This window comes from Mustela putorius, unplaced genomic scaffold, assembly GCF_011764305.1.
Source record: "Mustela putorius furo isolate JIRA1106 unplaced genomic scaffold, ASM1176430v1.1 tig00003909_pilon_pilon_pilon, whole genome shotgun sequence".
Taxonomy (NCBI): Eukaryota; Metazoa; Chordata; class Mammalia; order Carnivora; family Mustelidae; genus Mustela; species Mustela putorius.
The window spans coordinates 28,806,103-28,833,650 of NW_025422057.1; the positions used below are offsets into that span (position 1 = coordinate 28,806,103).

At 39.7% G+C, this 27,548-nt stretch overlaps 1 protein-coding gene and 1 long non-coding RNA gene across 3 annotated transcripts in view; one reads left to right on the forward strand and one right to left on the reverse strand.

Annotated features, from left to right (window-relative positions):
- Nucleotides 1–804: 804 nt before the first annotated feature.
- On the reverse strand, nucleotides 805–27,251 carry LOC106005521. 2 transcript variants are annotated; one of them, XR_006603160.1, is made up of 4 exons: nucleotides 26,192–27,248; nucleotides 24,471–24,601; nucleotides 23,102–23,197; nucleotides 805–1,280 (listed from the first exon to the last, which is right to left on the reverse strand). It is a non-coding gene; the product is annotated as an uncharacterized LOC106005521 (long non-coding RNA). The 2 variants fall into 2 exon arrangements; XR_006603161.1 differs by lacking the exon at nucleotides 805–1,280 and adding an exon at nucleotides 4,091–4,202 and having other exon boundaries at nucleotides 26,192–27,251.
- Nucleotides 24,647–27,548, forward strand: part of HPSE2 (heparanase 2 (inactive)) — a 708,692-nt gene continuing 705,790 nt past the window's right edge. Inside the window, exon 1 of the mRNA XM_004749516.3 lies at nucleotides 24,647–25,065. Coding sequence (XP_004749573.1) covers nucleotides 24,776–25,065 — 290 coding nt within the window. The 5' untranslated portion in view covers nucleotides 24,647–24,775. The remainder of the gene's footprint in view (nucleotides 25,066–27,548) is intronic.

The following is a 27,548-nucleotide window of genomic DNA, read 5'->3' on the forward strand; positions in this document are numbered from 1 at the left end:
AATCTAATTTGTCTGATATGAGAATTGCTACCCTGGCTTTCATTTGCTGTCCGTTTGCTGTTCGTTGGCATGAAAAATGGCCCTCCATCTCTTCACTTTCAGTCTGGATGTATCCAGACTGAGTCTCTTGTAGAGAGTGTATGGATGGGTCCTGTCTTTTTATCCAATCTGCAACCCTGTGCCGTTTCTTGGGAGCATTTAGGCCCTTCACCTTGAGAGCGATTGACAGATAAGATTTTATTGTCCTCATGTTGCCTGTGAATCCTTGTTTATATAGATTGGCCATGTGTATCTCTGTTCTGTATCACTCTTGGGTTCTTTCTCCTTTTATAGAACCTCCCCCGGCCTTAATATTTCTTGCAGGGCCGGCTTAGTGGTCACATAATCTTTTAGTTTCTGCTGTTCTAGAAGTTCTTACCTCTCCACCTATTCTGAATGGCAGCCTTGCTGGATAAAGTATTCTTGCCTGCATGTTCTTCTCATTTAGTCCCCTTAATATGTCTTGCTAGCCCTTTCTGGCTTGCCAGGTCTGTGGATAGGTCCGACATTATTCCGATGTTCCTCCCTCTGTATTTAAGGAATCTCTTCCCCCTGACTGCCCATAAAATGGTTTCCTTGGTTCTATGATTTGTGAGTTTTACTGTTACATGCCTGAGCATTGGTCTGCCCTCATTCATCTTGGGGGGTGTCCTCTCTGCCTCTAGGACACGAATGCTTCTTTAAATTCCCCAGATTAAGGAAATTCTCAGCTATGATTTGGTCAAATATATCTTCTAGTCCTCTCTCTGTCTCCACCCCCTCAGGGATCCCAATAATTCTGACATTGGAACCTTTCATGGTCTTGTTTATTTCTCTATACTGTTTCCATGGATTTTAAGATGTTTGTTCCAGGCCTCCTCCTGATCCATCTTTTGTGTCAGTTTGTCTTCGAGATCTCTAATTTGATTTCCTGCTTTTTTTACCCTAACTATTAGAGTATCTAGATTAGATTGTATCTCATTGATAGCATTTTTACAGTTCTGCCAGATCTGCTCTAACTTCTGCCCCTAACGAATCTATGTTGTCATTAATAGTTTTCTCCAGCCTTTTGTCTTTATAACCGCTAGCCTGAAGTCTATTTCTGACATCTTCTCTAGATCCATATTGTTAGATATGCTGGAGAGGCCATTGTCTCTGGATCTTTTCTTTGTTGGGAGTTCCTCCTTTTTGTCATTCTGTTGAGTTGTAGTTGAGGGGATGTACAGCCGAAAATATCAACGACAATCCAGGCAAGATGAACCCTGGGAAGGTTCAGAGCAATTAGAAGTCACCACAAAAAAGAAGAAGAAAAAAAAACAGCCAAAATGAGCCCCAAGAGTAAGATTTATAAAGTCCAAAAACAAAAACAAAAACAAAAACAAAAAAACCCCACCAAAGAATAAAAAGGGAGAGGTGATAGGAATGTGATTATAATCCCTTGATGTGGGCAAGAAGGGTATTTCAGTTCTTCTGGTGTGTATCTAATTATTTTTTTTAGAGAACTCAACTTTACAGAGATGCAGGAAATTAAAACAGATATTTATAAAGGTAGTATTGAATAGGATTAAAGGACTACATTGAAGCTCATATTTATATCTATAGCTATATCTATCTATATAAAGAAAAAAGTATATGAAAAAGTTTAAGTTAAAAATTTACTATGGAATATGTTGTATTAAACATCTAATTGAAATGATAAGTAGGTTTAAAAAAAAGAATAAGAATCATGAGAAAGAATTAAAAAAAGAGAAAAGTTATATCTAAGAAATATACAGGCTGTGAGGCAATACCAGGAGCTTAATATACTGTTTTCCCATGTTGTTGAGGTTTTACAGTTTTATGGGGACCCTGTGGTTATTGTCTTCTTGTTCTTTCAGTTTGTCTTCTGAGGAAGGGGTCTGCCGAGTTGTTTTTCTGTTAGTCCTACTTGGGCTGTGTTGTCCTGCCCCTATCATGGGCTGGGATACCTGTTAACCAGTTTTTCTGCTTTTGTTTCTTGGAGGCTTTTGTTCTCTGGCAGCTTTTCCCACCTTTTCCAAGGGTCAGAGCAAAGTTAAGTTTCTGCTCCTAGACTTCTGCTTCAGAAAGAAGCCACAGTCTGTTGGTCACTGGAACGTCCAGAACAGACAGCCCCCCATAAGCCCAGTTGAATCCTGCAGCCTCCCATAGGCAGTGCGCACCCCCCAGTGACCCTGACAGTGGTCCACTGAGGCCCCTGCTTGTCTCTATACCCCTGTTGCCACCAAAACTATGAGCAACCCCAGTCTGGGCGATCCTGAACCACTGTGGCTGCCGTTTCCGGGACCGTGGGCTCTAGTCCAGCCAGGTCCTCTCAGCCGAGGCAGTGGAGGCGGAGGTAGAGGCGGTGGCAGTAGCTGCCAGTCCCAGAGATTGCTGACTCACGTCTGGGCCAGGTCTTCTCAGGAGCAGGTGGGCAGTGGCTGTGGTCGGTCCCAGGACCAACCCGCACCTGTGGCCTCCCAGTTCCAGTGATTGTTCCTTAAGCCCCTTTGTTCTGTTTGAGCACTGTGTAACAGTCCCTTCCCATCTTGCAGCCACCTGTCTCCAAGGTATGGCTGGTCCCCAAGAGCAGGGCACTTCTGCAATGGGGTATTACTTTCCAATGGCTGGTTTCTGGTGGCTCCCGCCCCCTTCTGTTTATCCTCTGATATCTTTTCTGTGTAATCCCAACTCTGACTTTTATACCTCTCAACTCATGATCCTCTGCCCCCATAGAGATCCAGAAGTGTATAATCTTATATCTCAGGCTGATTTCCTGGGTGCATGTTCAGAGTGGCATGGTAGATTTCTAGCTCTATTCAGGGGACTGGTGGAAATGGAGTCTCCCACCCTTCCACCATCTTGATGGAACCTCCCTTCATTTTCCAACATTCATTTGGTACTTACTATCGACAAAGTACTATGTATGGTAAGATGAATTAGATACTATTATTTTAGATACAAACTATCATCACAAAAATTACTAATAAAACCAAATTTTTAGTATCTTGGTTTTGCTTTTTCATGTGTATGTTCATGATGCCATGTACTTTTAGTCATCATTAAGATTACCAGCATTTTATATCACAAACATACACATACATGCCCTCCTAAAATAGTGTTTTCCCTTCATTCCCAGTAGAAATGTTCTCTTATAGTCCCATGTCCTAATTATTCTGGGCTAATGAACCTGGTCAGGGCTAGAGGGGAGATGTCTTGTTCATGGGGAGAGGGGATTAAGGAGACCAGGGAGGATGCTACAGCGGGTAAAAAGGATGATTCAAAGTAAAGGGATTTATATATATCCCTGGGATGGACCCTAGGAGTGGGGGTAGTGAATGAAGATAGGGAGAGGGAAGTAGTCAGTAAAATGGGTCAGGATTAAATTCAAAAGGAAGGAAGGGAGAGCACGGTCTCTGGGATCCTTTTTGGCCTAGATAGCTAAAGCAGGTAATACTTTAGTGGGGCGAAAATTATATGTTCCACTTTGTCCAGAAGAGTCCAGTTTATACCTTGGTCCTTGTGTACTTATTAGTAATAAACCCTTTGCTCTCAGAAGTGTCCCAGGTTGGATGATAAATTATGTGGTCATCCTGCCTTTAGGGGTACTAAGGTGTAGGTTTCCAAAAAGTTCTCCTTGGCTCATGGTATCTATATGACCACCTATACAGAATACAGGATGCACTGAGGGGAAATGATTAAAAAAAAAAGTTCACTGGAAGTAGTGAGATAAATTTTAAAACTTTCACCTCAGCTTGTCTTGATTTTGAGGAGAAAAATTAGAAGTTGAATGCAAAAACACTCCAGTTCTTCAAGAGCCATAACACTGGCTTTTAGAAGAACTGGATTTTAGATCTAACTCTGTCACTGATTTGCTATGATTTTTCGCCTTTGGCCCTGCAAAAGCCTGTCTCTACATCTTTAAAAATGAAGGACCAAATTAAATTATTTCTAAGGTCCCTTGCAGTTCTCGTATTAAATGATTTTTAAAAAAATGAGAAGTGGATTAGAAATGAGTACCCTTAAAAAAAAAAAAAGAAAAAATTAAGAATTGAGTACCCTTGCAGAATTTTGTTCTCGTTTAAAAAGTTGTATCCATGTAAGTGCTGTTGGTGAAGTATATTTCCCAGCTGAGAGTTGTGTGGTTTCACATTATGTTGCATAAAGACTTGCTCCAGTTTGCTCTGTGGATATTGAGAAAATATTATTTTTCAGACAGCTGCGGTACCATTCCTGTTAGAGGATTTCATTATCTGCATTTAGCCTCCTGAGAAGTGATCTCTGACAGAATGGGAAGCTCTGAAAACATGGAGTTTCCCCAGAGATGTTATCTCTTGCTGAGGCAGTTCTGATGCAGGAGCTGAAAGGTCCCTTTTTGTCTCTGTGTCCATTGATTGATAGATTACAGTTTAGGAGCTCCAAGCTTAGTTCTTAGTTTCTGTTTCCTTGGACTTCTTGCCTCACACTATTAACAGGCATTTAGCTATTTTTTATTTATACAAATGGTATCAGAGAAGTTGTATATAAGGCCTTATATATTGGTTAGTGATCTATTTGCCTTTATTTTGTACATGGGCTTGCTTCAGATGGGATCTTAGAAGTCATGTCCCTGGCATCAAAGATCATGCACCTGCACATACACTTACTGGCCAGAGGGTCATGGCTTCCTTTTCATCCCCACTGCTAATGGCCACTCCTTGTCTCTATAGCATTAATTTCTTTTAAAAGGTCCATCATTTACTGGATCCTTTATTTATCTCTCACTCACCCTGTTCGTGTGTCTGTCCATCCATCCAACCATTCATCCGCCTGTCTGTCCAGCTGCCCATTTTATATGTGCCCTGCTAAAGAGCATGTAACTCCAGGAGAGAAGATTTGCATCCTTTTTTTCTCTTGGAAATTAGTCCCATACTTATAGGGGGTCTTTGTGTCTTGGATCTCATTATTCCAGATTCCAGTGCCTAGATTTAGCCCTATTTTCTTAGATTCTATTTTCCTTGCCTATAATTTGTTAAACATTTAACTTGCTTGATAGTCATTATATTTGGTCCAAAGACAGAGGGAGAAGGAAAATTCTCAGGCCTTATATATTTTTTTTAACTTCAAAAGCCCTTTTATTATGGAGAGTTTCCAAAAGGCTCCAAGAATAGAATTATGTAATGGGCCCCATGTATCTGTTATCTAGATTCAATAATTACAACATTTTGAGAAATTTTTCAGCCACCTTTCTTCTCTCTCTTTTCTTCATAGTGTATATTAAAGCAAATCCCAACATGTAATTTCACTTATAAATACTTTAGGATGCATCATTGACTTTGAGAACTTTTTCCTTCTTTATTTTTAGACATTACCAAGACAACCTGAGTTTTGTTCCATCTTTGATGTTCTAGTTTTTGCTTAATGGGAACTTTGATAATGGGAAGAGCATAATGAAAGAAGGAAGGGGAAGTTAGGGTGTGAATATGGGGGTATGAGAGCCTAGCAGTGAAGATTAGCATTATTGTTACACTGATGGGTTACCCTTCATATCATCTTGTTACAGTTATTATTTATTTCATTTGTAAGCAGTTGCTCTTCTAGGGCTCCCACATGTAAGTTCAGAGCTTGAGGACATTTTCATAAATACTTTATTATGTATCTCTAAAGGATAAGGGCATTTGCAAAAACACAGCTGTAACCATAAGTTCTTCAAATCACTGTTTATATCCTTTGACTAAATACCTAGTAGTACAAATGCTGGGTCTTAAGATAGTTTATTCTTAACTTTTTGAGGAACTTCCAAACTGTTTTCCAGAGTTGTACCGGTTTGCATTCCCACCACTGGTATAGGAAGTTTCCCCTTTCTCTACATCCTCGCCAACATCTGTTGTTTCCTGAGTTGTTAATTTTAGCCATCCTGACAGGAGTGAGGTGGTATCTCATTTTGCATTTTCCTGATGTTGAGTATTTTTTCATGTGTCTTTTGGCCTTTTGTATGCCTTTGGAGAAATGTCTGTTCATGTCTTCTACACATTTCTTGATTGGATTATTCGATTTTGGGGTATAGAGTTTGATAAGTTCTTTATAGATTTTAGATATTAGCCCTTTACCTATTAAGACATGTGCAAAGATCTTCTCCCATTCTGTCAGTTGTCTTTTAGTTTTGTCAGCTATTTCCTTTGCTGTGCAAAAGCATTTTGTCTTGATGAAGTCTAATAGTTCATTTTTGCTTTTGCTTCCCGTGCCTTTGGAGACATGTCCAGCAAGAAGTTGGTGCAGCTGAGGTCAAAGAGTTTGCTGCCTGTGTTCTAGGATTTTGATGGATTCTTGTTTTGCATTTGGATCTTTCATCCAAACGGTCCAGTTTCATTCTTCTGCATGTGGCCATCCAATTTTCCCAACACCACTTGTTGAAGAGACTGTATTTTTTTCCATTGGATATTTTTTCCTGCTCTGTCGGAGATTGGTTGACCATAGACTTGAGGGTCCATTTCTGGGTTCTCTGTTATGTTCCATTGATCTATGTGTCTTTTTTTGTGCTGGTGCCATACTGTCTTGATGATTATAGCTTTCTAATACAGGTTGAAGTCTGGACTTGTGATGCCACCAGCTTTGGTTTTCTTTTTCAATATTCCTTTGGTGGGATCTTTTCTGGTTCCATGCAAATTTTAGGATTACTTGTTCCAGCTCTGTGAGAAATGTTGATGGTTTTTTGATAGGGATTGCATTAAATGTGAAGATTGCTTTGGATACATAGATGTTTTAAGAATATTTGTACTTCTAATCCATGAGCATAGAATGCTTTTCCATTTCTTTGTGTTTTTCTCACTTTCTTTCATAAGGATTCCATAGTTTTTAAAGTACAGATCATTTGCCTCTTTGGTTAGGTTTATTCCTAGGTCTCTTATGGTTTTAGGTACAGCCGTAAATGGGATCGATTCCTTAATTTCTCTTTCTTCTGTCTCATCATTAGTGTATAGAAATGAACCTGACTTCTGTGCATTGATTTTATATCCTTTCATGTTGCTGAATTCCTGTATGAGTTCTAGCAATTTTGGGGTGGTTTTTTGGGAATTCAACATAGAGCACAAGTCATTGGTGAAGAGTGACAGTTTGATTTCTTTGCTGATTTGGATACCTTTTATTTCTGTCATCTGATTGTGGAGGCTAGGACTTCCAGGATGATGATGAACAACAGTGGTAAGAGTAGGTAGACATCCTTGTCATTCTTCTGCCATTTTCTTTAATTCTCTTTACTGTGTTTTGAAATATTAGGTTATAGTTTTTATGGGTGTGTCTTCTGCATAATTTTATTCTTTCTTTCTTCTTTTTTTTTTTTTTTTTTTGCTTTTCACTCAGCAATGTTTATTTAAGAGGTTTTAGTGAGGCCTGATAACTTATTCCTTTTTTAAAAAAATTTTAAATTTTTTATTAACATATATTATTAGCCCCAGGGGTACAGGTCTGTGAATCGCCAGGTTTACACACTTCACAGCACTCACCATAGCACATACCCTCCCCAATGTCCATAACCCTACCACCCCTTTCCCCCTGGCAACCCTCAGTTTGTTTTGTGAGATTAAGAATCTCTTACGGTTTGTCTCCCTCCCGATCCCATCTTGTTTCATTTATTTTTTTCCTACTCCCCAAACCCCCTATGTTGCATCTCTACTTCCTCATATCAGGGAGATAATATGATAGTTGTCTTTCTCTGACTGACTTATTTCACCAAGCACAATACCCTCTAGTTCATCCACATCATTGCAAATGGCAAGATTTCATTTATTTTGATGGCTGCATAGTATTCCACTATATATATATATACACCATATCTTCTTTATCCATTCATCTGTTGATGGCCATCTAGGTTCTTTCCCTAGTTTGGCTATTGTGGACATTGCTACTATAAACATTCGGGTGCATGTGCCCCTTCGGATCACCACATTTGTTTCCTTAGAGTAAATACCCAGTTGTGAAATTGCTGGGTCATAGGGTAGCTCTATTTTTAACTTTTTGGGGAACCTCCATGCTGTTTTCCAGAGTGGTTGCACCAGCTTGCATTCCCACCAACAGTGTAGGAGGGTTCCCCTTTCTCCACATCCTCGCCAGCATCTGTCATTTCCTGACTTGTTAATTTTAGCCATTCTGACTAAAACATTGTGGTTTTGATTTGTGTTTCCGTGATGCCGAGTGATATGGAGCAGTTTTTCATGTGTCCGTTGGCCATCTGGATGTCTTCCTTAAAGAAATGTCCGATCATGTCCTCTGCCCATTTCTTGATTGGATTATTTGTTCTTTGGGTGTTGAGTTTGATAATTTCTTTATATATTTTGGATACTAGCCCTTTATCTGATATGTGGTTTGCAAATATCTTCTCCCACTCTGTCGGTTGTCTTTTGGTTTTGCTGACTGTTTCCTTTGCTGAGCAAAAGCTTTTGATCTTGATGAAGTCCCAATAGTTCACTTTTGCCCTTGTTTTCCTTACCTTTGGTGATGTTCCTAGGAAGAAATTGCTGCCGCTGAGGTTGAAGAGTTTGCTGCCTGTGTTCTTCTCAAGGATTTTGATGGATTCCTTTCTCACATGGAGGTCCTTCATCCATTTTGAGTCTATTTTTGTGTATGGTGTAAGGAAATGGTTCAGTTTCATTTTTCTGCATGTGGTTGTCCAATTTTCCCAACACCATTTGTTGAAGAGACGGTCTTTATTCCATTGGACATTCTTTCCTGCTTTGTCGAAGATTAGTTGACCATAGAGTTGAGGGTCTGTTTCTGGGCTCTCTATTCCGTTCCATTGATCTAGGTGTCTGTTTTTGTGCCAGTACCATACTGTCTTGATGATGAGTTTTGTAATAGAGCTTGAAGTGTGGAATTGTGATGCCACCAACTTTGGCTTTCTTTTTAAATATTCCTCTGGCTATTCAAGGTCTTTCTTGGTTCCATATAAATTTTAGGATTGTTTTATTTCTTTGAAAAAATGGATGGTATTTTGATAGGGATTGCATTAAATGTGTAGATTGCTTTAGGTAGCATAGACATTTTCACAATATTTGTTCTTCTAATCCATGAGCATGGAACCTTTTCCCATTTCTCTGTGTCTTCCTCAGTTTCTTTCATGAGTACTTTATAGTTTTCTGAGTATAGATTCTTTGCCTCTTTGGTTAGGTTTATTCCTAAGTATCTCATGGTTTTGGGTGCAATTGTAAATGGGATTGATTCCTTAATTTCTCTTTCTTCTGTCTTGTTGTTGGTGTAAAGAAATGCAACTGATTTTACCTCCTGATGCTTTACTGAATTCCTTTATTTGGGTTTTCCACATAAAGTATCATATCATCTGTAAAGAGTGGTAGTTTTACTTATTCTTTGACAATTTGGATGCTTTTAATTTCTTTTTGTTGTCTGATTGCTGTGGCTAGGACTTCTAGTACTATGTTGAAGAGCAGTGGTGATAATGGACATCCCTGCTGTGTTCCTGACCTTAGCGGAAAAGCTCTCAGTTTTTCTCCATTGAGAATGATATTCGCGGTGGGTTTTTCATAGATGGCTTTGATGATATTGAGGCATGTACTCTCTATCCCTACACTTTGAAGAGTTTTGATCAAGAAAGGATGCTGTACTTTGTCAAATGCCTTTTCAGCATCTATTGAGGGTATCATATGGTTCTTATTCTTTCTTTTATTAATGTATTATATCACATTGATTGATTTGCAGATGTTGCCAACCTTGTAGGCCTGGAATAAATCCCACTTGTTCTTGGTGAATAATCCTTTTAATGTACTGTTGGATCCTAGTGGCTAGTATTTTGGTGAGAGTTTTTTCACACCTCTGTTCATCAAGGATATTGGTTTGTAATTCTCTTTTTTGCTGGGGGCTGGGGGGTTGGGAGAAGGGGGTGGGGTTATGGACATTGGGGAGGGTATGTGCTTTGGTGAGTGCTGTGAAGTGTTTTAACCTGGTGATTCACAGACCTGTACCCCTGGGGATAAAAATACATGTCTATTAAAAAATAAATAAATAAATAAATAAATAAATAAAATGAGGACTCTAGTAATATAAAAAAAAACTATTAGTAATAATATATTCTTCTTCTTTTTTTTTTTTTTAAAGTTTTCAAGGATTTTTTTTTATTCTAAATATCCTCAGCATTTATGTTCAAAGGTGGGTCTAAAACTACACTGAATTTGCTTGCATATCTTAGCATTGATCTCTGGTTGATTTATTTACTCTCTATAACCATATGTACATAGGAAGCTCATTTTAGCATTGCCCACTGTATTCAGAAAGGCACTGCTGCAAAATAACACCTCAATCAATATTTGAAGCCTTAAAATAAAAAAAGTCTGTGTCAATCTAGTATTTTTACCATTGTATGTTACAGACTTCTTGTCCCGAGCTGCTTTCAGGATTTTCTCTTTGTCTCTAAGACTTGTAAATTTTACAATTAGATGACAGGGTGTGGACTTATTCTTATTAATTTTGAGGGGGGTTCTCTGTGCCTCCTGAATTTTGATGTTTGTTCCCTTTGCCATATTAGGGAAATTCTCTACAATAATTCTCTCCACTATACCTTCTGCTCCCCTCTCTGTTTCTTCTTCTTCTTCTGGAATCCTAGTTATTCTAATGTTGTTTTGTCTTATGGTATGACTTATCTCTCGAAATATCCCCTTCTGGTCCAGTAGTTGTTTTTCTCTCTTTTGCTCAGCTTCTTTATCCTCTGTCATTTGGTCTTCTATATCAGTAATTCTCTCTTCTGCTTCATGTATCCTAGCAGTCAGAGCCTCCATTTCTGATTGCACCTCATTAATAGCTTTTTTGATTTCAGCTTGGTTAGATTTTAGTCCTCTTTTTTCTCCAGAAAGGGCTTTTATTTCTGCAGACAGGTTTCTCTAATATCTTCCATGCCTTTTTTGAGCCCAGCTAGCATCTTGAGAATCGTCATTCTGAACTCTAGATCTGACATATTACCAATGTTTGTATCGATTAGGTCCCTGGCCTTTGGTACTGCCTCTTGTTCTTTTTTTTGTGGTGAGTTTTTCTGCCTTGTCATTTTATCCAGATAAGAATATATGAAGGAGCAAATAAAATACTAAAAGGGTGGCAAAGACCCCAGGAAAATGTGCTTTAACCAAATCAGAAGAGACCCCAAATCATGGGGGAAAGAAAGGGGGTAAAAATAAGTTCAGAAAAAAAAATTTAGAAAAGTGAAAAAAAAGGGAAAAAATAGAAAAAAGAAAAAAATACATATATTAGACTGGTGAATAGAACAGGGTTACCCACTTAATTTTGGGAGTATTCTGATCTCTTAGAAGAAACTACCTCCCCAAATTTTAAAGAATGAATAACATATATAAGGGTAAATACGATGAAGGGATGGAATATGAGTATAAAGATGAAACAAATTTTTTTTAAAAAAAATTTCTATAAAAGGAGTTGTTAAGATAAGTTGGTTGGGAGAATAAAGAAAAAGAAAGTGGAGAGAATTTGCTCAGTCTGGAGAGTAGAACAAAACCTGTGCTAGATTTAGGGTATATTTTGATCTATTAGAAGAAGTTGTATCCCACATTTTTTTAGAAGAAAAAATCCTATGTGTATATAAAAAATAAAGTTAGATACAATGAAGGATAAAATATGAGTATAATAATGAAGTTTCAAAAAAAAATTTTTTGAAAGGTATTGTTAAGATAAACTAGTTAATATTAAAAGAAGAATGGGTAAAAGTTAAAAAATTTAGCAGAAGAAAAAAATTAAAAAATTAATTAACTTTGCAAGACTAAAGAATCATGGGGAGAAAGCCATGAATTCCAAGTTTTGCTTTCTCCTACTTTGGAATTCCACTGTTCTCCTTGGTAAGTGAACTTGGTTGGGGCTGGATTTCTTGCTGATCTTCTTGGGGAGGGGCCTTTTGAGGAGATTCTCAAGTTTCTTTGCCTGAGGCGGAATTGAACCTTCCTTACCAGGGGCCAGGCTAAGTAATCCACTTGGGTTCGGTTTTGGGAGCTTTTGTTCCCTGAATGCTTTCCATAGAGTTCCAGAGGATGGGAATGAAAATGGCGGCCTCCCAGTCTCCTGCCTGGAGGACCCAAGAGCTCAGGGCCCCACTCCTCAGTGCACCCTGGAGGAAAAGCACATAATCACTCCTGTTTCCCTGGCTTCCGGCTGCACTCCGAGCTCATCCAGCCTGTGACCAAGCATCTCTGTCTCTGGCACACAGCCCCACTTCTAGTCTCCAAACCTCACAGATCCCTGCACTCTTACAGGGGGGTCATCCCGGATTTTGTGGGGTCCCCTCTCACAGAGCAGTGGTCTGAGCCATGGATCACAATTTAAGGTAACCCCAAGTTGAGAGCTCACTTCTCGGCTCTGTCTCTGTAGCTGGCTTCCCCGCTCTAATACCTGTGAGCTCTGCCACCCTCAGACACCCCTGATCCTTCTCTGATCCCACGGGACCTGAGACCACGCTATCCCTGCGTGGGATTCACCCCAGTTTAGCCTCTGGAGCGATGTCCCTCAGTGGAATAGACTTTTAAAAGTTATGATTTTGTGGTCCATTGCTCCACTGCTTGCTGGGAGTGCCCCCCCCCAATCTTCCTGTCGCTTTGGATTCACTTCTCTACTGGTCCTACCTTTCAGAAAGTGGTCAAATTTCTGTTTCTAGAATTGCTGCTTTTCCTCTCTTCGCTCTCTTGTCGGATTTGTAAGTGTTCAGAATGGTTTGATAAGCTATCTAGCTATTCTCTTGTTATCTGATGTCAACTCAGACTGCTACTTCTCTGCCATCTTGACTCCTCCAGCTTTATTATTTCTAAAGAGATTATTCAACCTCTGTTCTCTTTTTTCTTTTCTTTTTTTTTTTTTAAAGATTTTATTTATTTATCAGAGAGAGAGAGGGGGAGAGAGCGAGCACAAGCAGACAGAATGGCAGGCAGAGGCAGAAGCAGGCTCCCTGCTGAGCAAGGAGCCCAATGTGGGACTCGATTCCAGGACGCTGGGATCATGACCTGAGCCGAAGGCAGCTGCTCAACCAACTGAGCCACCCAGGTGTCCCTGATCTCTTTTTTCTTACAATATTTTTGCATGGGGTTGATTGTGATTCTTTCTTGTTGCTCATTTTTTTTCAAAGATTTTATTTATTTATTTGACAGACAGAGATCACAAGTAGGCAGAGAGGCAGGCAGAGAGAGAGAGAGGAGGAAGCAGGCTCCCCACTGAGCAGAGAGCCCGATGTGGGGCTCGATCCCAGGACCCTGGGATCTTGACCTGAGCCGAAGCAGAGGCTTTAACCCACTGAGCCACCTAGGAACACCTTTGTTGATCATTTTAATGCAAAATTAGTTTTAGTGAACTTTTAGGAAGGAGAAGTAGATTAGGAGAGCTTTTCTAGCTTCACACCTGTAGGGCTCCCATATATATAATTTATATTTATATTTATATTTGTATGTAGCATTAAAAATGATACCTCACTGCTCTCTGAGATATCCTGGTTTTGCTCACTTTCTCTAATTTTATCTGAGTTTTCTGTTTCCTTTACATCAATTATCTATATTCTATACCATGTGGGTTCTTTTCTCAAATGTTTCTCCTTATTATAGGGTTTTGTTTGTGGAAGAGAATTTTGGCTGGTTGGTTTTGTGAGTTCACAGGATTTAGAGTGCTTCAGGTCCTTCAGACTTCTTACAGTTGAACCCACCCACTAGTTGGATTATATAAAATCTTCCTGGTTGTTTGCTAGTGTTTTCAAATATGCCTGTTATTCTTTCCTGTAAGTATTTGTGTGTGTGTGTTAGAGAGAGAGAGGCAGAGAAAAATGAACATAAACGAAAAGTGTACATTTGAATTAGGGAATTTCTGAGGCTTCAGGAGCCATATTTTCTATGCCTACTCTCTAACCACAGTATACTAAGTAAAAGTACACATAGATTTATTTTTTACACATTAGTATACATTGTTTATCAAATTCAAAATCTATAGAGAAAATCAAGTAATCAATATTGTTGAAAGGAAAATAAAATTTGTTTTTTTCAGACTTTATCCTCCATTATACAGAAGGGGGTGCCATTTAGATTGAGGAGAGAAAGCTGAGAAAAAAGTTGAAAGATAAGCTACATTGATTAAAATGTTTATTAACTCTAAATATATGGTCCTACTTATATGTTACATAGACTGATTCAGAATATCTGAGTGATTAAGAGCTAGACAGACCTAGATTTGATTCCCCAAGCTGTGTCTTACTAGTTATTTCCAGAAATTTAAACTCTTTAAACCTCAATTTTCCTTCTTAAAATAAGGCTATGAGAACCTGCCTGTTAGTTTTATTGTAAAGATTAAATGAAGTAATGCATTAAAATGCTTTACACAGTTCCTAGTACTTAATAAACACTCAAAAAAGTTATATATTATTGTTTGTCTGCATGAGTAGGTAGATAGATTTCATACTTGAGATAATAAAGGCCTTACAATGACATTAGCTATATTTCCATATTGCGTCTTTATCTGACAGAAACAGTTTTTGCCTGTTTGCCTGCCTGCGTGGTATTATGTGCCTGTTCTTTCTCTCTAATAGTTTTATGACTTTGTTTTGATTCCATCATGGCTTGCATAGAGTGAATATTAAACAAATATTTCATAATGGTTTTGTCTTCACAGGACAGAGTAACACATTACTTGCTTTTAGGATATCTGGTTAAAAGCTTGGGTGGGCCATGCCCAATTTTATCTTCATGAATTTTATGCCTTTTTATCACCTGGACTTTCAGATTTCCCAGCAACTGTGGATTGTTTCTCTGACTCGTTCTGGGTGCTAGGTTTGAGATTGCTGCTTCATCTGTCATTACTCTCATAAAGATGCATAGGCAGGGGTGCCTGGGTGGTTCAGTGGGTTAAGCCTCTGCCTTTGGCTCAGGTCATGATTTCAGGGTCTTGGGATCAAGCCCCACATCGGGCTCTCTGCTCAGCAGGGAGCCTGCTTCCCCCCACCCCCACCTGCCTCTCTGTCTACTTGTGATCTCCCTCTCTGTCAAATAAATAAATAAAATCTTAAAAAAAAAAAAAAGATGCGTGGGCAGATGTATCTGTGGGCATTAATTTGGATGATGTTTCTGACTGATTAATTCCATATTTTACAATTGTTTATTCACCAGAAACTCTGGTGTAACAGAAACTCTGCAAATCCATATTCCTTATAGTGTTTACCCAAGTCAATTTCTGTCGTTTTCGGCTTTGGCGCATTATTTTAATTAATGCCATAGTAGTATTGCATTTTCCTTTCTCCCTTCTTTCCATGGGCTGTATGTTAAGTGCTGTGTGTTTTGCCAAAATTAGTTTTACCAAAATTTTAAAGAACTGAAAATGTTTCAGTACTTAATTGCTAAAACATAGATAAATTTAACCAAGAGGAGTAAAGCAGCTAGTTCTGGAACCCTCTTCTGAAATAATGGAACTCAGGTTCTATTTGCTGTCCCCCAAAGTAATGCTTCTCAGATTTTAAATCAAAATTTTAAACCCTTGGGGAACTTGTTAAAATGTAGATTCTAATTTGTTAAGTTAGAATGGAGTCTGAGATTGTGCATTTCAAACTGCTCCCACATTGTGCTGATGCTGCTGGATCTGTGGACCACACTTTGAAAAGCAAGATCTTAGAGCAGAAGTATGATCTGACCAGAAGTACTGTTAAAACACATTTTGCCTTCCACTTATGTTTTTATGGAATTAATTGTATGAAATTCCTTAAAGCTGCCAAATTATTTATATTAAATATAAGTATCGAATATAAATGAGAGGAAGATCTGACATCTTTGAGGATGGATTAGAAAGCATATTTAAATTAGTATTAGGGGTTTAGTTTAGTCATTAAATATTTTTGTGACATGGCTAGGCATTTTAGTTTTCATATTCCCCCACAAATTACTACAATAACTCTGTAAATTAGGTTACTATTCCCTTTTTAGATATAAAGAAATTGAGATTCAGGGAAGTTAACAACTTCTTTAAGGCTTCTTAATAAATAGTAAGCTGAGATGGACTGAAGTCTGATCGTGAAGCTCATTCCTTTGACACTACAGTAAGCTGCCTTCCTAATAAGATTGTTTTCCTGGGAAGTGAGCTTATATAAATGTTTAAACGTATTTGTGGACCCCTGTAAAGGAGTTTATATGTATATCTAAGATAATTTAGTTAGTTTAGCTTTGTGAGTATTTACCATAGAGTTCTGTGAAGCTTACAGTGGTGATGGGAGAGACCTGTGCGTTTGTGAGCGCATGTGTGTACATTTCCCTTAAATTAGCTGCACTCTTGTAAGGAGATATTTTACCCCTAAAACCAGGCTCCTGATCGCTAAGATTCCTTCAAGCCCAGATATCCTATAATACATGTGATAGTTTTGTTTTTGAAAATGGATTTTGAGAAAGATTGGGAATTTAAAACTTTCTACCAGCAGATGGCACTCCAGCATTTCTGCAACTGGCAACCCCTTAGCCATTACCAAAATGGAAAGACAGGAGAAAACCTGGAGACAGGTTAAAAAAGAGAATGTTTAACATTGATCCATTTAACATTGATCCTTTAATTTTTTTCCTTTGAATGATTACCTTATGGGTATCAAATCTAATGTGACTGGTGTGTGTCCTTTGATATTTTTCTATCTTTGTAAAATATATTGGTTTGTTTGTGTTTATTTTGTACTAATGTTATTATTCTATACTATTCTGGGTTTTTTGTTCCTCACATATCATTCTTTTTAAAGACCATCCATGTTCTTGTATTTACATTCAGTTCATTGCTTCTATCTGCTGTCCTCATTTTACCTGTCCATTCCCCTTGTAATGGACATCTAAGTTTCTCTAATTCCCATGTATTAAAATCAGTGCTTTACTGACTGTCCTCATTCAAGTCCTTTTGTGAGTCTTTTTGGAGTCACTTGGGTAATTTATGCCCATGGTGGGATTACTGGATCTAAGGGAATATATGTATGTAATTTCATTAAATATTACCAGATTCCTCTTCAGAATGTCCTCACCCATTTATACTCCCATCAGTATGCAAGGAGGTTGCATTCTCCCCACATCCACAATTAGTGTTATCCAGTATTTACATTTTGCCAATCACATGGTATAAAGGAAAAATGTTTCTTGAATGAAGGAATAATCAGTTGAAAATCTATTAAAGCTAAGAGGATATATGGTATTTACTTGCATAATTTTTCCTTCTTTGAGGATGGCCTCTCACTATCTGAACTTTCATTGTCTAAACTTAGGAACAGAATAGATTCTGATAATATTTTTGAGATATCTTTTAGTGTTTGAACTCTTGCTCCTAATTACCTGAAACCTAGGAATCAAATAGATGGAAGTAACATGGTTTCCCTTGCCATCTAAATTAGCTGTAACTAGAACCAAACAGAATTGTATAGCAATGGATCCAAGATATGCTGAGGTCCCACATCAAAATCAGTTCTCAGAATATATGTAGGTGGGGTGAGACATAATTTTTTTAAAGAGTTTATTAATTTATTTGAGAGAGAGAGTGAGAGCTCGAAGAGGGGTAGGTGCAGAGAGACAAGCAGACTCCCTACTGAATGTGGAGTTCATCCGGGGCTCCCCAGGACCCTGAGAGATCATGACCTGAGCCAAAATCAAGAGTTGCCCTCTTAATCTGACTGAGCCACCCCAGTGCCGTGAGGCATAATTATTTTTAAAAAGCTCCTAGCTGATTTTAATGTGCAACCAGGGCTGAATGTCAGTGACTCTTGATTCTCAAATTATTCTTATTTCTTCCTGAAAGGGAAAAGCATTTAAAAGTATTTAAACACAGTATCATGCTGCCTAGGCTTCAGAAAATCAAAAGAGAAATGTAATATTTAAACCTTTTTTTTTTTTAAGATTTTATTTATTCATTTGACAGATGGAGATCACAGGTAGGCAGAGAAGCGGGCAGAGAGAGAGGAGAAAGCAGGCTCCCCGCTGAGCAGAGAGCCCAATGTGGGGCTCGATCCCAGGACCCCCGGGATCATAACCTGAGCTGAAGGCAGAGGCTTAACCACTGAGCCACCCAGGTGCCCCAGAAATGTAATATTTAAATGTCCAGTGGAAATGAAACATACTTTCTGAAAGTCACACCACATCATTGTCCTAGTGACCCAAGGGACTAGAAGAATTGAAAAATCTGGTGAGAGTTAAGGTTAATAAGGTTTAGCATAATTGATTTTGAATCAGGGAAGGACTTGGGTATGCTTATATGGCAACTCCAAAGAGCTAGGGATCTAGATGTTAGTATGGGCAGAGGTAAAATATTCCATGGTATGTACAAGTAGTCTATAGTTGATTTTGATTATTGAGAACTGAACCCATGGTGGGCTTTCTGTTTTCAGTGTTTGTTTAACTCTCATTATTATGAACTAAACACATTAGGATATTTAAAAAGTGTCCAAGTCCAACTAAATACATTTGGATATTTAAAAAGGTACCTGTTAGTCTACGAAGCAAAAGAAAGACAATCATAGTCAGTCACTCTTTGGGGATCAACAAATAACAACTGTGTTCAAGCAAATGTTTTAGTAGGGGTTCCATATTTCAAAGTAGATACTAAAATAGATATACTGAGATAAATAAATTAAGATTTATAAAGGGGCACCTGGGTAGCTCAGTCTGTTGTATGTCTGACTCTTGGTTTTGACTGGGTTTTGGGGTCAGGATTGTGGGGTCGTGGATCAAGGCCAAGCTGGGCTCTGCACTCAGCATGGAGTTTGCTTGTCCCTCTCCCTCTGCTCCTCCCCTAACAATCTTTAAAAAAAAAGATTTTTATATTCACCTTCTTAGAGATTATTTTTAGCATTAATTAAATACTTAGAATCATCTGACTAGGAAAGTGGTCTAGTTGTGTGAAGGTATGTATAAACAACTTATAGTTAATAAATTTATAGAATATGTGAAAGGCAATCTCAATTTATGTCCTGGGACATTATATGTAAAAAGTTCTCAGGTATTTTCATTAACAAACATATCAAGAGTAGAGTCTGATTATCAGTCAGTAGAACTGGCTTTAGCCTCATATTCTTTAAGAAACAGCATTTTGAACCTTTCTTTTTTTAGTGGGGGGAGGGGCGGAGAGAAAGATAATCTTAAGCAAGCTTCATACCCAGCATGGAGCCCAATGCTGGGCTGGATTGCATGACTCTGAGATCACTACCTGAGCTGAAATCAGGAGTTGGACACTTAACCGAATGAGCCACCTAGGCACCCCAACATTTTGAATTTTTTGACTCTGTATTTCCTTACCTGAGTAATAAGGATAAAGCTTGTCCTGTCTATGCTATAAGGATAAAATAGAATGTATACCTGTAAGTTATTACTATACTATTTCAAAATCTTAGGTTTCAGGTTTATAAATTTCTTCCCACCTGATCTATGCAAATTATGATTATTTCTACCATGAAACCCAAGCAGTGAAAATGATAGTTGCATAGTAACTATGTGCCAAGAACTAAAGACATTACTTCATTTAATTCTGACATAATTCTCACAGTACACGTGAAGGGAAGTATAGAAGTATACTTAAACCTATTTTGTAGATGAGGAAATTGTGGCCCAGCAAGAATAAATGACTTGTTCAACAAAGGTTACATGAGCAGATAGTAAATTCTGATCTAGGTTTAATCAAAGTCTGTTGAACTCCAAAGCCCATGCAATTTGCAATAGAACATGCTGCTTTTCAGGACTAATCTGAATGTACAAAAGGCAAAATGGGCCAAGATCGTAAAATGACTCTTCAATGAATGCAACTGATGACATGAATAAATATAATCTGTTTTTCTGTTACTTGGTTTTCCACCTATAGCAGTTTCTCAAATAACTATCATCCCTACCTCAAACATACTAATCGATTTTGAACTGAACTTATTAGAGTTAACTGAATTTATTATGGTTATGATCTTCCCCACATAAGTTTACTGCTCAGTGGGAACAATGGGAACAAAACCCATCCAGCTCAAGTTTTCTTATATAATGAGGTAGAACAATCATAGTTATAAATTCCTTTCCCCTTCAGCTTTCCATATGGAGAAAGTGTTGCCCTTCCTTGTTCCTCTGAGCATGACAGAGACACAGTCTTTGTTATTCCCCAGCACTATTCTTCCTTCTTCTGTCTTAGTGGAAAACTGAAGGAGGCATGTAAAACTTAACTTCCTTCCTTTTTCAGATGCTAGTCACAGGCAGAAGAGCCTGCGTGGCTTAACTATGTGGTGCATACTTGCTTTATTATTGCATTTATTGATCTTATATTATAGTTGAACTTTTGTTTCAACTTTATCATTGAATTCTTTATTTATAACTTAATTCTTGCCCCAGTCTTCGTTAAGGGGATGTACTTGTAGTCAGTATGGGAGAGAGAGAACAAGACATAACAAGAAACCAGTAGCACAATTGTATACTTTTTTGGAATTCATAAAGCATTTTTCCCAGACATAACCTTATTTGCTTCTTAATCAAGGATATTATGTCAGTTTTACAGAGTAGGCAGCTGAGACAACAGTTATAAAGTTTACTCAAGGTCATTAAGCTAGGATCTGGGAAAGTCAGGACTTAAGCCCAGGTATTCTAACTCCTAGTCCAAGGTTTTTTCAACTGTACAATGACAAATTGTTAAAAGGTATGCAATATTTTAGCACTTACAGTAGAGTGTGTTGGTTAAGAACACAGACATAGGCTTTGGAGTCAGATAGCCCTAGGTTTCAATCCTTGCTGCTAGTTATTAGCAGTGTATCATGAAAAAGTGCTTAATATCTCTGAGTCAATTTTCTTATATGTAAACTAGGTATTCTAATGAATTATATCTACCTCTCAGAGTTATTTGATAAGATTAATAAGATAGCATATGTATAATTCTGAATACCATTATGGGACCACAGGATCTTAATAAATAGTAGTCATTGTGGACAAGTCCACACGCAGTAATGAGATAGCAGGTTGGCTGCTATAGCTTCATCCTTCTCAGTTCCAGTTATTGTGGCATGAATTTGTTTTCTTGCTATTTGATATCTAGATATAATTCTTCCAGAAGGGAAATAAGTATAAAAATAACTATAGCTCTGAATGTTTAATAGAAAGAGAGGTAGCATATAGAATCAGTGAATTTGTGACAGGCTATAAGTGTGAAAATGCATAGGAAAAATGGACAGAAATTACTGTAGTCAAGAAGACAAGCATTAAAAAGCATGCACATCTTGCAGCATTCCTATATCCTACAAAGTAGAATTTGGCCATAGAAATAGGATGTAGCATTAGTCCCAGTCATTAGTACTGGTACCTATATTGGTCACTGGCATATCTCAGTTGGTCTGAGATGAAATGATGAAAATACTATAGTGATTTTTCATGAAGCTAAATTTATTCAGTTTAAACACTTGCTTTTTGTGTCAGCTTTTTTTTGGGGGGGGTGTTACTAAAATTTTTTTTTCTTTTGGGAAATAATAGTGACAAGTTGATAGTTTTTTTAAGGTGCTTGCTAGACAAAATAAGTTGTCAAATATATGTCAGCTCTTCTCTACTAATATTTATTTTGAAATCCCATAGTCTAGAAAAATAATGAGTTAATCTTCAAGATTTCTTACAGGTGTGGGAAACTAGACTCCTAGATATCAAAGGAGTTTATCTATGAAGATCATTCAGTAACATCAAGAAGAGCATTTCCAAAGAGATGCATCTAGTACCCAATTCATATTTTATACAAAGGTCCCACTTCTTATCTCCTAGGAAATTACAATTTAAGACAGAACAGAGGTCCAGGTCATTGCCACTCAGCACATAGAAACCAGAGTAGAAACTAATCTAATATAGAGATTAATAATGAGCTACTTACAGCATATAATTTAGGATTAGATAGGAAGCAAGACAAAAGCCATGATATGGGGAGGTGAAGCTATTTGGGAAGAGTAGCCCTGCAAAGATCTTTATCCTAACTAGAAGGAAGGACCAAACAATCAGGTCATCTTGGAGTCAACTATCTGGAACTCCTTAAATGTTACTGAATTGCTTTCTTTGCCTTAATGTCCTGAGGCTGTACATGACTACAGAATTTCAATTGCTTCACTAAAGAAGACGGTTTTCATCAGGAATTAAAAAGAAAGGTTTTGATTTTGTACTATATACCGGTTCTGTTTAAGAGAACATTAAATACTGGTTAAAGTAAGTAGGACACCAAACAATTATAGAATAGTTGGGTAAGTAAGCAAAAATCATGGATAAAATTAATCCACAATTAATGGCAGATTCTCATTATATCCAAGTTCATCCTTAGTCCCAAGGGTAGGCATTTTTGAAAGGTACGTTAATTATAGACATCTAGGGGGCGAGTGATTTATTTCATTTATGTGTTTGTCTTCTGGTCCCATATAATGTGGCTTCTAAAAGTACATTCACTTGTAAGCCAGGGAATTTTTAGGCCCTTGGAAAATCTGACTCCTTGTTAAACATATATAATCAGTTTTAATTCTGAATACAGCAACTGAACTAATGGCTTCAGAATTTGTAAGATAAGTATTTCCTGAAGGAGGTGACCAGGAAAATGCTAATAGCTGGGTAAACAAATGACTGAACTGAAACCTAAAGTTCACTGTGACAATAAGTCGTTTTTTTTTTTTTTTCACATTCTTCTTGAATGCACCAAATGATTTTATTGTATTGAGCATGATTTGATTTACGATTGATTTATTTCATAGACATTTATTGAGTGCCTGCTAAGTGCCTGGGTCTAGAGATACAAGAATAAAAAAAAAAATCTTTGCTCACCAGGCTGTTACCATCTATTTCAAGGAGGTGCTCAGCACACATTTTAAAATTAAAATAATTTCTATGGGAACTTAAACCATACCACACACCCACTCACAGAAACAAACATATTTTAAAGGATTTAGGTGTATGTCAGAAATGTTCAGGAACCAAAAAAAGCAGGCAGGTCTTAAGGGCCAAAACTCACAGCTAATATTTCAGTATATAACATCCTGGTCTTTAAAATCATCTTAGATAATATGCCTTGGATTTTCCTTCTCTTTTGGCCTCATTTTATGCAGTCTTACTTTTAGAAGTTCTTAATGGCACTTTCCAGTCTAACCCAATCTAACCTCTGTATTTCTTGGTTGCTTAGTTTGATAGAAGCTCCTCAGAGAACTTCAGTTGGAGGTCATGCACTCCAGCCCTTTTCGGATTCTTCATCCTGTCTGGGGGGAGAGAGGGGAGACAGGTTGCCATTTCAGTGTTTATGGCTCTGAGACTGCCATTTGCACATCCACCTTTGGGGAAAACCTTTGCTCTGCATTTTACCTGTTTGATATTTGGAGGCTCTGGGATGCTCATGCATACCCACAGTACATAAAATAGTTCTCTTCATCTGCCAAGTAGAAGCCCCATTTTGTTCCAGAAAGAAGCTGAAAGTGGGGCCACAACTTTGCTGTGGGTATAGCAAACTGGTCCGACTTCTTTTCCGGGCTTGGGTTTGGAACCCATGGCTTGGAACCCACAGCTTCGGCTGAGAGGTGGGGTGGGTCTGGCTTGGTGAGCTAGGGCGGGTGGTGCACTACACTGCTCCTGGCTGTTCCTGTGCATCTAGGGAATGTGTGCCCTCGGGCCCTGTCAGTGACTCCTGGCCAAGTTTGAAAACCCAACTGTGTTACTCTATTCCTTTCCAGCACTGTAAAGGCGCACTTCCCCGCGGGAGGGATAACCATGGTCGACCTCTAGGAAAGGCTGGAAGGGCAAGTCCGCTTCCGCAATGGAATAGCCAAGCCATGGCTCTGGTGGGCGCAGCGCGGCCCAGACTGTCCCAGCACGTACCAGATTGCTTTGACTTGGCCTAAGTTGGGGTATATTGAAGTCTCCCCAAGACACTTTTTTTCTTGGCTGTAGGTAGACCGGAGCCATGTGCAGCCCGGGCCCTTTTGCTCCTACGGGTGGATAAGCCCTTTGACCAAGTCACATTGTATTCCTTCCGGCTACTGTTTCCTGTATTGAGGCTAGAGGATGCTTCTGTGTGGCTGCGCAGCTAGTAGCAAGAGGTCCATACTTGTGTCCATTAAGTCTCCATCCGGACTCTAATGCTTTAGCAGGAATCACAGTCGCCACCGCAGGACCCCCTCTGCAAGTTAACCACTCTTGGTTTTACTCATTCAGCGCAAAGGGAAGGGCCCAGAGCGGAAGAAATGCCTGCCACTGTCAGGAGAAACAGTCTCCCGCGGGTGCGCACTCTTTTACTCCCGCGTGTCCAGGGCTGGCGCTGAGGCTTTCCAGTCGGGATTGAAGCTAGAACCGCCCTCCCCAGAGCCTCGCTGGGAGGGAAGTAAAAAAAAAAAAAGATGTCCCGCCCCTACCCAAAACATGACAACCATACAGTTTCGATCCCTCTCTCTGCTTCCTGACCCTAGAGGGTTAAATCAGGAGGGTACAACGCCACCCCTTCCTCCTACTTCCCGCCTCGCCCCCCCCCAACCCCCTCACCTTTAAAAAGTTAAAAAAATGTCTGCAGTCGAAATCTCTTAAAGGGGCGGTGCTGGTGAACGAGTACTCTTGGCACGAGTTGCTGAGAAGGCTGGCTAGGGGCGTGAGTTTGCTCCACCAGCACCAAAACACTGAAAAAAAAAAAAGAGAGAGAGAGAGAGAGGGAGAAAGAGAGAGAGAGGGGGGAAAAGGAAAGAAAAAAAAAGTGTGTGTGTGGGGGAGGCAGACAGACACACACTTTAGATAAGGACAATTAGTCACCAGTGAGACCCTGTAGGAAGAGAGGTTTAAATCAGAGGGATTTAATGGGGGTGCTCTGTGCCTTCCCTGAAGCCATGCCCTCCAGCAACTCCCGCCCCCCTGCGTGCCTAGCCCCGGTGGCTCTCTTCTTGGCTCTGTTGGTCCATCTCTCCCTTTCCTCCCAAGTTGGAGACAGGAGACCCTTGCCTGTAGAAAGAGCTCCAGGTTTGAAGGAAAAGACTCTGATTCTACTTGATGTGAGCACCAAGAACCCAGTCAGGACAGTCAATGAAAACTTCCTCTCTCTGCAGCTGGATCCGTCCATCATTCATGATGGCTGGCTCGATTTCTTAAGGTAAGGCAGGGGCTTCCATGATCATTTTTTTTTTTTTAAAGTAACAACCCCCACCCCTTCCTATCCCCCATTCCAAAGGGGGAAGAAGAAGAAGAAAAAAAGCCAAGCGATCTCACAAAGAGAAGAAAAGAGGTTTTTCCTCCTCCTGGAATATTTGCTGTGAGGCTTTAGCTGGTGATTGAGAAAAGCAGTGTTTTCTATTAAGATGCACATGTTTGCAATGCAGAAGGCATTTCAGAAACTTATCAGTTATGACTGAAAAAATGTTGTGCTTACATATATCCACAATTAGCCTCCCCGTCTCCTTCTGAAAGAGAAACAAGAGGTTCAGGGCAGTTACAAAAGCGAAGAAAAGGTCTTAAGCAACAAAGACCCGAGAGGAATTGGTGTGTATATGTGTGTATGTGTGTGTGTATGAGAGAGAGAGAGAGAGAGAGAGAGCGCGCGCCTATGTGTATATGTGAGTGTTCAATCGGGGATCTCACGGAAGTGGAATTTTCCACGGAAAGATCGATTTGTCAGTTCTCTCCCACTCCAAGACAGAAAACGAATTTAAGCAGAGACTGGAGTGGTGGGCAAGTTGGATTGGATTTTTGGAGTTTTCTTTTATATCCTCCGCTGTCCTTTCCAGACTTCAGGACTTTGTAAGACGTTTTTAATAGACTGAATGGCCCCCCAGTCCCTCCTCCTTAAATCTCCTGCGGTAACTGCACAGTTTTTCTTTAAAGAAAAAAAAATTCTCGAGAACGGAAAGGGTCCTAGAAATACTACGGGGATGTTTCGGAGGTCTGAACTTGGCACCAGCGGACCACTAAACCGGTGGTTTGTCATCATGGACTCCCCCCTTACTCAACAGCTTGATCTAATTGTGCTCACTTTGAGTTGTTACTGTTTAGCAGTTAGGCAACAAAGACCCCTACCCATCAGGGACAGAGTTGTAGTGTTAAAAAAAAAAAAAATAAATAAATAAATAAACAAATCGTCTGCAATGTCGAATCCAGTGTTGAGTTATTAAAAATTCTATCCAAATTGGAGCATCAGCTGTGGGCTCTTCCGAAGAGCCCTGAGCGCTCTCTCATTCCCACTTTTCCATCCAGAGGCCCTGCGTCTTTCGTGAGTATCTTACACTCCTTGGGAAATCCATTTTGCTGCTGGCGTGCTCCCTCCCCTCAGCGCTGCGGGTCTGCCCGGGGCCTCAGCCGGATCAGCGGACGCGGCAGGTAGCAGGAGGCGCCGCGTGGAGCGCTCCTTCCACGTGGAGCGAGCGTTGCGGGAGGACTGAGCGGTTGGTGGTGTTGCTGCCGCCGCAGAGGCCGTTTCGGTTCCTGGCGGTGCCTCCGCGGGAAGGCGGGAAGAGCTACGCGCGGCGGGGCTCCCTCCTCGGAAGTTCTGTCGCGCAGCAGAGCGGGTCTCTGAGCTCGTCCGCTGGTTGCGAGTGACGGGAGTTTTCCGAAATACACGCCCCACTTGCATAGCACTACTCCAGCTGCGCGGACTCCTTCGGGCTTCTTTTTCCTTCCTTCCTTTTTAAACCGTCTCGTTAAATGCATGCTGCGGAAAAGATTATGGAAAGCGGCTTTTCGAAGAAGAGCCGTGGCGGGGCGCATTTGCATTGGTTGTACAGGCTTCCCGATGGACGGTTGTTGGAAATGCCTTATCTGTCGGCTGGTACTGGCACGGATGTCTCTGTCTGCCGTGGGGCCACGCGATGCCATGACTGCGCCTGTCTGAGAACGCCGTCCTGGAGTCCTCGGGCAAACGACATTCCCGGCCACTTCTTGGGGCGGCTACCACTTTTGTCAGCAACTCTCTGAAACTGGAGTCCTCGGCTTTTTAATTTCATATCCCCCTCCTTTATAATCCTGTGTTTTCTACATTTGGATTAGGATTTTCAGAGCCTGAACCAGCAAAGTGTTAAAAATAACAGATCCAGAATTCAACAGTTGATCGTCTTGATACTAAGAGCATCTGCACTGCCCCTTCTTTACCCCACCCTGAAGTAGTTTTTGGCTTTTAAGACAGCTTATTTATGGAAATCCTAACCTAAATAAATGTAAATGCTGCTCTGTAGCTCCTCGAATCTCCTCTAAGGAGTGGGTTCCACGTATCGGCAAACTTTACTTTTCTCAGAGCTTGTTTCCAAAGGGTCCCACGTAGGAAGGAAAAAGATGAAGTTGAACTCAGAGTAGAGAGGATGTTACCTTTCTTGAGATCACGCTGAATTACTTAAGGGACCAAAGAGACACCGCTTTTACCGTGCCAGGCAAGGAATGGGCAAGAGTTCTCAAAAAAGCAAGGATTTACCCCGGGAATCTCTTGTCCAGGGTTTGGAAGATGGATGCGGTTGTTAAAAGATAGTGTTGAAGGAAAATCAACTTTAGCATTAAGAAAAAAACAAAAACAAAACAAAACACAAAACCTTCCATCTCAGGTACCTGGTCTGAGAGAAAGGAGGCAGGTTTCACCTTATCCACAGCGGTTGC